At 33.7% G+C, this 11,435-nt stretch overlaps 1 protein-coding gene across 1 annotated transcript; it reads right to left on the bottom strand.

Moving 5' to 3' along the window:
• Positions 1 to 2,195: 2,195 nt before the first annotated feature.
• Positions 2,196 to 4,088, bottom strand: LOC145088682 (uncharacterized). Its single transcript, XM_079027071.1, has 4 exons — positions 3,603 to 4,088; positions 3,354 to 3,489; positions 2,976 to 3,103; positions 2,196 to 2,834 (listed from the first exon to the last, which is right to left on the bottom strand). Exons 1-4 carry the CDS (start codon positions 3,708 to 3,710, stop codon positions 2,376 to 2,378), a joined length of 831 nt encoding a protein of 276 aa, XP_078883197.1. The 5' UTR covers positions 3,711 to 4,088; the 3' UTR covers positions 2,196 to 2,375.
• Between the last annotated feature and the right edge of the window lie 7,347 nt (positions 4,089 to 11,435).

Raw genomic sequence — 11,435 nt, 5'->3', positions numbered from 1 at the left:
ATTTTTTGTATAAATACAAGATTTTTGACATTCAAACCATAATATTATGTATAAATATAAATATATATTGATTATATTATAACCGTATTTTCCATTAAATACACAACTTTAAAATGGTTTAAATGTATGAATTGCACAGTCAAATAAGCTAATGTGATCTCGAGAACACGAAGGTACGGAGGTCGCTTTAATTATCAAATGACCGTTTGTTATATATATTTATGATTTTTGGTTCTTATAGATATACTTTTTGATTTGTTGGAAAAAAGTTATAACATCCTAATAATACATAAAAAAAATATTATTTTAATATAATTAATATATATTTAGTTTGTTATCTATAAAGTTGGTGTGTCTGATAGGATTATCTTCTCTATTGTCTCAACTGGATATTTTAGCTATTATACCACATCTATTATGCATTTATATAAAATTTCCATGTTTCCAAAGTAGAATGCTTATTATTTAGTGAAACTTTTATTTTTCATTTATTTTCTTACATATACTTCTTGATTTCCATTATATTCATTCTAAATTTGTATATTTTTGTCGATGACTACAAAAGCATATGGTCCAACATAAATTTAACTAAATGACCAATAGGAATTGTTTTTACATTTCTTGACCAATTTGCCCAAGTTCTATCTCTGCCTCAAGTTCAATTTTATTTTATTTAATTATTCTAACATATTAAATTTTGAACCTTGTATTTAAACAAAACAATATGGTTTTTAATTGTAAAAAACCTCAAGTTCAATTTTATTTTATTTAATTATTCTAACATACTAAATTTTGAATTTTAAATGTAAAAAACCTTGTATTTAAACAAAATAATATGGTTTTTAAATGAAAAAAATTATTTATACGGTTTCAAATAGGGCTGTTCACTATTTGGATAAAACTGAATTGTCTAATTGGACAATTTGGATTATTTTGGATTTCGGATTGGTTTTGGTTTATAAAATAAGAACCGAATAGTCCAAAAAAACCGAATAAATATTTATTATTTATTTATTTATAATATATATCTATAGTTATCTATTAAATTTGTAATTTATTTTTCCAAATAGGTTCAAAACGTTTCTCCGGATAAAAAACATCAATATGTATTATCTCTCAAAAGTTTTTTATCTATGAAATATTTCTATAAAATATTTAACTATAATATATCTTTTTATTAGTTGTTTATAAATTTAAAATCACAACTAAATAATTTGTTTTCGCTTCTTGTGTAAAATTGGGTAATTTATAATTATATGTTGTTTTAAAATGCTTCGGTTTTTGAAAACCGAATTATAAAAACCGATCCAACCGAATTGTAATTGGATCAGATCGGATCGGATTTGAATTTAGTTTGGACTATTCGGATCCATGTTTTGAAAACCGAAATCAAATTGGATTCACTTGATTGGATCGGATCAAACCAATCTATCCAAACGAACACCCCTAGTTTCAAATGGGAAAAAAGTGATATTTGATTTGGAACAAAAAAAAATGAAATGCCACGTCATCAAAGACTAAACAAAGTTGGAAAAAATGATATCGATTTGAAACAAAAAAATTGAATGTCAAAATTGGAAGAAAAAAATAAAAACTTAGTATCAAAATTGAAAATTTGAAAATTTAATTTCTTTTGTAACATTTTTTTTTTCAATTTTGACACGTAAACATGTTATATCAACATGTCACGTTATCATAATTGACACGTTCACAGACAATCAGGTTTACCAGTCAAGTGGTCAAATTGTAACAAACTAGAAACGTAGTGTTTAGTTTGAGACAAAAAATAATAGTGTTAAAATTAAATTTACTTGTAAACTTAATGACTTTTGCCATTTTTATTACAAGTTGTTAAACACACTTACAAAAACAACTATAATTTAGTTAAAATATAATAACTTAAATGTTAATGACGAACAAGCAACTTAAAAGTGAGCTAAAACATGTGAAATTCGAACTTGTCTTTTTGAAGTGTTTAATTTCCAAGTGATCACCATTACACCTTGTGTTTTATTTCATCTAAACTCAAATATTCTCACAAAAGTTTGTCTATTTCGAATTTTTGCAAGAATTACAACTTGTTTATAACAAAATTCTATTACAAAATAGTTTTAAAAAAATAACTCAAAAGTCAAAAGGGAGTTCGTCTAAACTAAACCATTTATAGGAGAACAGAATACTATGACAAAATGAAAGAAAGAACATCTCTTACATGTATCAAAATTTAGTAACCAAATCCTTTAACATCTAGTATACACCTTTTATATTTATAAAAGATTATAACATTTAAAAACACTAATAATCATTCTAAACATATGAAGAAAAAAAAGTGTGAACATCTTACCTACATTTTGGCAAAAAATCCATTCCAAATACTAATCATCCCATTCCTTTCTCCTTCCATTAGAATTCGGTAATTTTGTATTCAATTGTTCCACTTTCATGGGATTTTGACCACCAGATTTGACCGGTTTTTTGTCACCCCAATCATCATCATCCCAATCTTCATCCCAATTTCCCGTTCCATTTTCCTCCATGTCTAATGATGAAAGGGCTTTTGAATTTTCCATTTCAAGTTCATGGTATGGAACCCCATCATTATGCCTGCTGCTATGGATTCTTGATTTGACAAAAGTCAAAGTCCCTCCAATTATAAATATCAGAATTACAAAGTATGCACCATTGATTGGGGTTATGTAGATGCTATATGAAGAAGGGTATTTCTGGTAATTGGTTTCGGGTGGTGGAGCTGCAACATGTATTACACAATCTCCTACACTTGTATTCAATGCTATTGCAACATTTGAATAAAATATATCTCGAGAAATCTTGATCTGACACAAGCAAAAGGTAAAGTTAGGCAAAACAGTGTGTTGTGTTCGGTGTGTATTGGATTGGACTCACTCTCTCGTCTGTGTAAAAGACATGAATGCCCTCATCCTTGTCATTACAAATAACAGGGGAAAGAAGCATACCTTGTTCATTTGGTGGATTGGTAAATCTATCTCATCAATCGTGTTGTTTGAAGCAAGGATCATAATTTTCACATGCAAAGGGTTTTTGTCATTGTTCTGTACATATAGCCATATTTCTTCATCAGGGCCTGCATGAAAAGAGTAGCTTAATCAATGAAACAAACTACAAGAGAAATTAAACATTAATTATCCAAACAATATGCCTGTAGTACAGAAAATCACAAAGATGAAGGCTGAATCATTCACCTTAACATTCAGCTTCATCTACCATTGAATGCTATTATATCTTATGATTTATACACGTTCTCACAGTATGGCTCTTCTATGAAGATTCAAAAGCATCATCCAGTAGGATTGAAAAGGTGAAAAGATATTTACCACTTTGAGAATAAGTCAAGCAGGCAGCTATGTTCTTCAGCTGGCAGCTTCTAGATGCCCTATTACAAGATTGCTGGAAATTTGATCCACCAGAAGCTAGACCTACACCATTAGAAGGGCTAGGAGAAGGAGAAACCTGAAAGCCATAAAACCATTAGACTTGTTAGAAACCATATTGAATAATCATGATTGAAGAATTGAAGAATTATAAACTGCACACAAATTGAATTGAAATCCAAAAAAACGTACGTTGCTTTGTTCATACAGGTGTCTGAAAGAATAGAGCGGGGATAACGCATACGATTGTCGGGGCAGAACGATCAAAACTACGATGATGAGCAGACCCCTAAGAATCATGTCGCGGCAACTAACTAGACTTTATCTTTACTTTATTTCTGAATGAAATTAGACTTGAATTACCATAAGCATTAAACCTTGATCTTCGTGACAAGTGAATGGTCGATGATCCCTGTGATAAATGGGGTATCTGAGAAAAAAATGGTGTAGAAATAAAAACGAAGGAGATAGATGGAAGACTTGTTGTGGACGGAGTAATAGAGAAAACGCGTCTGCGAATCAACATCATCTTCGATTCAGTTCCAAGGATACGACGACTGTTGAAAAGTCGTTTGTATTTGTAGTTATGTAGTTTGCAGGATTTGGGATTTGGGATTTGGGATTTGGGATTTTGGATTTTGGATTTTGGATGTTTCGTAGCAGTAGAATGGAATCGCCAAGAATCTTGGTTGTCGACCAGATAAACATATCGATTTTGTTTGTAAAATAATGTATAGAATATCAAATTACCTTTCATTTGTTTTAACTGAGATTAATTTTTCAATGAAAAAATGTCATAAAATAATCATAACTCTGACTAAAAAGTTTATGAATTTGTGATTTTGTGATATTGCTTTTTCAATGGGTTTTGCATTTTTTTTTCCAATTTAGTTTGTGAAATTTTTGTTAATTTCATGGTATTTTTTTTTATCTCTCTCTTTTTTATTTATTTTTGTTAAAAATGATAAGACAAAACTTCAAAAATGGTCCATGTGGTTTTCGAAAATATCAAGTTTAATCCTTAAGTTCAAAAAACCTCACGGATCGTTCCTGTGGTTTCAAAACTTTTAACAAATGGTCATTCTCGCTAACTCCGTTAACTTTTGGCCGTTAACTTAAGGGTATTTTCGTCATTTTACTATGACAAGTACCATTTATGAAACTTTGTCTTATTTAAATATATATATATATATATATATATATATATATATATATATATATATATATATATAATTATTTAATATAAAGGGGGCCCACCCATCTCTCTCTCTCTCTCTCTCTCTCTCTTTCTCTCTCTCTCTCTCTCTCTCTCTCTCTCTCTCTCTCCTAATTGGAAAATTAGGGAAAATTGACTCGTACATCCACCCGACTCGTTTACCCCATTCCATTTTATCTTCATAGAAACAGGTCATGACCTTAATTGCTTCTCCAATCGCTACTCGATCATTCGGTTTGCGTTCGACTGCAAGTGACCCTCAAGGTCTACCATGGCTGCCTTTTCCTTATAATTCAGGAATCAATCTTCCTTCAAATTCAGCAATAGCAATCGAGTCGATCAAATAGGTGGAATCTCCGAAGAGTTCTGGATGCGTGAGACTAGTGTTCGTTCGTGGGGATGTAAGCTTTCTTCTTCTTTTTTGCTCTGGATAGACAGACTTTGAGGAAGAAGCAAGGAACACTTGGTAAAATAGTACTTTGGGGTGTACTTCAACCTTCCCCCACTGCATCTCGTTTCTTTCCGAGAATAAATAAAACCCAGGAGTTGATTAGTGTCACACCCCAAAACCGGAACGGCAGAAACGTTCTGGGGTGGATGACGTCATGTCAAGTATCACAACATATGCAGTATAGTAATCAAAGTACAACAACCATTGCATTAATAGCAAGGTTGCAAAAAACGCTCGACGTTAGCTAGTCGGTGGACTGGGGTCAAGCGATTAATCGGCTAGGCGGAGATTAATCGGAGGATTAATCGGGTACCATTAATTGCTAATTTGTTGAATTTTAAGAAATTAAATATGACTAATATCAAATCAAAGTTCGTAAATACCACTAATATGATAACAAAATGGGTTAATATGATTAATACAACACTAATCATGTCTCAAATAGTTTCCATTGAGATAAAACTTCTTCAAAATGTTAAAAATTCATCGTTTTATAATGTTTCACTCATTATGTATGCAATGATTAATCGCTAGGCGCCCTCTAATCGGTCGAGTAGTGCCTAGGGATTAATCGGAGATTAATCGGGACCTAGTCGGGATTTTTACAACAGTGATTAATAGTAATAGTTTTACATGGTTTACATTTCATAGAGACATTAAAGTAATACAAGTAATAATATAGGTGCAGCTTGGTACTAAACTGTCTTCATCCAAAAGCTCCTAGAATGTACCTGTCTATTGCTGACCTGAGAATACAAGTTATTTTGAAAGCGAGTATCAACATTTTTTTATAAATGCTAGTGAGTTCATAAGTATTTAGTGTCATTTTATTCAAATAACTTTATAAGAGTAGTAGTTTAGAATCAATGGTGTATTAGAGTCCTTTCCAGAAAATCCTATATCTTCTAAATAAAAGCAGTCTTCTACCAAGACTCGACAGTGTTATATTTTAAAGAGAATTTCCTTGAAATATTATCGTTTCCAAAGCGCGGTATTTGACTTTAAAGAAAGCAGGAGAATATTACTAGTTAAAGTACTAAAGGAAAATAACATATGCCTCAGCAGAAGATACTGCTGACTAAGGCAAAGAATCATAGACTCCAGGAGAATATCGAATGAACGACACGCCTGGCTCAGTCTAACAAAAGGAGACACAGACCCCAGACGGTATCAAATGAAAGATACAGCTAGCAAGGTCTAAAACAGTGAATACAGACCCCAGACAGTATCAAATGAAAGATATTGCTAGCAAGGTCTAAAACAGAGAACACAGACCCCAGACAGTATCAAATGAAAGATATAGCTAGCAAGGTCTAAAACAGAGTAATTCTAAGAGTGTGTTTCCAGCATACAATGTTAAACATTGTTACCTTAAGGCCATGAATTATAAGGTAAACATGGAGATACTCGTAACCATACTAATCGACACTAGAGTACTTGACGCCCTGCAAACGTCGGTGTAAATATGACATGTGTCACCCCTTGGCTTGGTAGGCCATGGACTGTAGCTAGCAGTTAGGGTGCGGGGGTGTCAATCCCGTATAGATCTATACACACAATGTCCGCTCTCCCTACAGGAGACTCTGGTTACCAACTCGACGACGGGGAGATCCGTGTCTTGAAGATGCATCTCGAACAGTGAATTCTGATGTAAGTGTTGGACTAACGATAGAGACTCATAACTGAACTGATCGATGTAAACCTATATGTCTATACATGTATACATAATATATAATTAATGATTAAACGACCTTCGGACGGATATCCGATCCCACCAGACCACATCCAAACGAGGAAAAGGAAATAGGGCGAACTAGCCTTCCTAAGTCCTTTAAACATTATTTATATAAATATACAAGCACAAGCATACATTTAACTAAGTAGAAGCATTTCACGAAGTAGAAGCGTTAACAAGTAGAAGCGTTTCACGAAGTAGAAGCGTTAACAAGTAGAAGCGTTTCACGAAGTAGAAGCGTTAACAAGTAGAAGTGTATCACGAAGTAGAAGCGTTAACAAGTAGAAGCGTTAATAAGTAGAAGCGTTTACAAAGTAGGAGCGTTAACAAGTAGAAGCGTTTAACTAAGTGGGAGCATTAACTAAGTAGAAGCATAACGAAGCAGTAGTATCTAACGAAGTAGGAGTATAACAACATGGGAGAAAACTTTGACAAAAACTTTGGAAAACCTTTACACTTAAGAAAATCACGACTTTGTATTCTTTTGTAAAATAAGTTTGAAAACCTTTAGAAACCCTTGAAAATCTTTCATGAACAAGTTTTGATTATAACTTTGATAAAACAACATAAGTAAAGAAAATCTTTGTTTAAAATACCACTGTAACTGAATCTGAAGTAAAACATACAGCGTGAGAGGCAATTTAAGAAAAGATTTGAACAAGTAAAGACGTTTTGGAAAACCATTTACAGTATCATACTTGGTAAAACAGTTGACAGTGTAACAAATCCTTGTACATGCGGGTCATCAATCACATGTGATTGATATGATAACTGGCATGTTTTAACTTGTATCCCCCCATGAAAGCATGTAAAAACATTTAAAAGGTTAATTCAGGGGTATGAACTCACCTGTTGTAAGCGGATCGAACGAAACTGTCGGTTGGGTGCTCGGTGTCAAGTAAAGACTTGAACACACTTAGTGACCTATTAACATATGATGACATATGTTTACATACAATTAGTAAATATAATACCAATTAAACACGTATACGCATTTTTAAAATGCGGAAAACACTTTAGTCAAGTGCTAGGAGTGTCCCGGGTAACATCATAGGGTGTGCATGGCCTAGATATGGAGTTTACTCTTCAAGAGTAAACTCTTTATAGAGTTTACGGCCCTAAGACCTTATCCCCATGAGTTTACGGTCGTAAACTCATGGATGGTGTGTTCTTTGATGCATTAAGGTCTTATAACACTTGTGGAATTAGGCTAGGTTCAATTCTAGGGCTTATGAAGGGTTTAAGGCTTCAAAATGGATCATTTAAGGAGTTTACAGCCCATGACTACTCCTTGAGGAGTTTACGACCGTAAACACATGAGTTTATGGTAGTAAACCCATGTTGGTCCATTTCTTTTGTTGTTTGGTGGTTCTAACTCATGCATGTAAGGTTCTAGTCACTTTTAGGAACTTAGGAAGGTGTTTAGGGCACTTAAACACCTTGGAAAGGTGTTTACGGTATAAGAAGATGTTCATGGGGATTTTACTACCTTAAACACATGATTTTATGGTAGTAAACTCATTTTTTCCATGAATCCTATGTTTTGGTGCATCAAACGAAGGATTACAAGGCTCTAGGCACCCGGGGAAGCTTTTGGAGGTGTTTGAGGGGTAGCTTAACACCTTAAAAGGTGTTTATGGTCCATGCATATGGGTTTACGGTCTAAGGATGTTCTTAGACCGTAAACTCATGTTTACTCCCCATTTGTCCCGATTTTGGTGTTCTAAGTCCTTTCGTGCAAGCCCTTAAGTCATTGCTAAGCACTAGAAGTGGTTTGGAATGGTTTTTGAGCATTAAAACCCCATTATGAGTGTTTACGGTCCATGAAGGTGTTCTTGGACCGTAAACTCATGTTCTTGAGGGTTTTGGGTGTTTAAGCCGCGAATTCACAAGTTAGATAATATAAACGACAAGCTAGGAAGGTTAACTTACCGATTTGAAGCTCATAGGGGCGATTTTTGACCAAAACTCGTTTGCAGAGAGAGAAAGTAGAGAGAGAGAATCTAAGGTGGGAAAAAGGTGGGAATGAAACCCACTCCATCCTTATATAGGGTGGAGTTTATGGCCTGGTTGGGATTCACCTGACACCAACCGCGAACGGGGTTTTTAACGACTACCGTTAAACACGACAACATTTTTAAAATTATGCCATCTTAATTTTGGTTCGATTGACGAATATTATTTAAAATACTCCAACGGGTTTAAATCCGGTCAAAAATATTTTCGGGATAAATTTGACTAATTTTTGACGTAATTAATTTCGACGTTAAAACTAACGGAAATTTTTGGGTTGTCACAATTAGCTTCCGGGTTGGTTTCCAAAATACGACCGAACAAGAAATCGGAAAGCTGCTTGTTCGCCGGCGTCGTTGAAAAAAGCTTTACCCTTTTTTGCTAACTCTTCTTCAAGCTCATCGAAGAGTTTATTGTATGTCGCTTCGAATTCCGTCATAACTCTTGTTCAGGATGCTTTGGGAAGATTTGAGCATGAAAAATATCAATTTGTTAATAGAGTATGCATGGGCTCTGATGGTTCAAGATATGAGAGGACACGATGGCCACCAGTGAGTTAGTGGGTTTGTCTTGGGTACATCAAGATTCAGGTTGTGGAGAGAAGGGAAAGCTAAAAATGACAGAATCGGGTTTGCCTTTCGAATCAAAGTGAACGGAGAAGATGGATATTCATATGACCTGGAAGTATGTATGTGTGTTCTTCATATATGGGGAAGAAGAACAATTTGGTGGGGGTTTGACTTTCTTTTTATGTGTGTGTGAGAGAGATGTGGGACCCTTTATTTTTAAAATATATATATATATATATATATATATATATATATATATATATTAAATAAGACAAAGTTTCATAAATGGTCCTTATCATAGTAAAATGACGAAAATACCATTAAGTTAACGGTCAAAAGCTAACGGAGTTAGCGAGAAGGACCATTTGTTAAAAGTTTTGAACCCATATGGACGATCCATGAGGTTTTTTGAACTTAGGGATTAAACTTGATATTTTCGAAAACCACAAGGACCATTTTTGAAGTTTTGTCAAATGATAACGAACGTCATCCGTATCAACCATATAAATGAGTATTATATTTGCATGTTGGCCGTTTCAACATGTAATAACAATAATCGATTTTATTTTATTTTATATTATATGGTTCTACATTCATTTGTTTATATTATAACATTGTATCATGACAATATATCAAATTAAAGTAATACTCTCGTTTATATAGAATTATTTATTCTTTTGTAGACAATGCATCAGTATATTCGCTGATTTGTTTATTGTAGTATCATATTTTTGAGAACATTGTTATTTTTAACCTGTTTATTTGATCCTTAACCTACAAAACCAAAAATATATTTTGAATTAGCTCATTTGGTTTCTTAACTTATTTGCATGTTTTGTGAGTAAATAAAGTGGATTTTAACGAGCTTATTTGATCATTTAAGATACAATAATTAGTTTTATATGATGTAATCAATTGAATATGATGTGGCTCCTACTATAATGACTAGACCAACCTCAAAACACCCTTTCTTGAAAAGTCATCAGACTGACACATATATATGGCATCTTCTTCGAAAATTCTTGAAAAGTCACCATGAGTTCTATATTGCTTGTTAGCATGCTTAGGGTTTGATCTCATACCCCTATGCTTTGAAAGGGGAGTCTCCAATCATAAGTTTTCATGTACATGTTCTTTTCTTCATATCCGATGCTAGCGAGATTGGCAATAAGAACAACCCATACAAAATATCATGCAACAAAGCAATCAGTTACTACAAGTCCAGAAACATATATGATTCTTATAACAGGTGGATCTAACCCTGTTCCGCTATCCAATGACATATGTTCTACCAAACATAAGGGCCCGAAGGAAACAAATGTTTCAATTAAACTGGATTGATGAAGAAACGAAAGGCAATGACAGGGTAAATGAGCAATTGATTGAAGCTTAAAGATGTAAGATATGGAGTAGTGATTATAACAAATTTACCTCTTGTAGAGTTCGCCTAAAGTGTCAGCCCAAAGCCTTATTTTGAACAATCCATCCATACAAGGATGGCCTTCCAACAATTCAAGCCCACCGGTGAAAATGTCGGGAATGAAAACCACCAGATGCTTACCTTTTAAAAGCTCCATCGCCTGCTACGACATCAAAAGCTCCACCACCGCCTTCAATGTTCCCACTCGCAGTTTGTCCCTTTAACATCCTAAAAATTAAGATAAAAATTTTCAATTTTCAGTTAAGTAAAATCATTGTTTCAAATCAAAACTCAAGTCATAAACCAAGTATCAGATACAAATATCCCAGAATCAAAGTATCATAAGATCTCCAAAACATATCACCAAAGAATGTGTACGGTCATGCATTCGTCTTGCCCCAATCATTAGAAGTACCTAAAACGTAACACTTAAATTGTAAGCCAAATCTTAGTGATCTGTCACATACTAGCATAGCACTATCCTAAACAGGATAAATAATCTAGTGGGTCGGTATTGGTGCCCCAGATCATATATGGAATGCTCACGGGTTTGTTTTTGATGTTCTTTATATCCACATGTACCTATGGATGAGATCTAAAACTTTCATTTAGACTCCGTCG

The sequence above is a fragment of the Lactuca serriola genome, chromosome 2 (genome assembly GCF_051521515.1).
Source record: "Lactuca serriola cultivar US96UC23 chromosome 2, Lser_US96UC23_V15, whole genome shotgun sequence".
Taxonomy (NCBI): Eukaryota; Viridiplantae; Streptophyta; class Magnoliopsida; order Asterales; family Asteraceae; genus Lactuca; species Lactuca serriola.
Note: the sequence above shows the minus strand (reverse complement) of the source record. Positions and strands in the feature narration are given on the sequence as shown.

Bases quoted from the DNA above. Each gene is read 5' to 3' on its own strand.
- LOC145088682 (XM_079027071.1), bottom strand. From the start codon at position 3,710: ATGATTCTTAGGGGTCTGCTCATCATCGTAGTTTTGATCGTTCTGCCC. The intron at 3,490-3,602 runs GTACGTTTTTTT...TATGGCTTTCAG, and splicing joins ACCTGTATGAACAAAGCAAC to GTTTCTCCTTCTCCTAGCCC. The intron at 2,835-2,975 runs GTATGCTTCTTT...TGCTTGTGTCAG, and splicing joins CAATCCACCAAATGAACAAG to ATCAAGATTTCTCGAGATAT.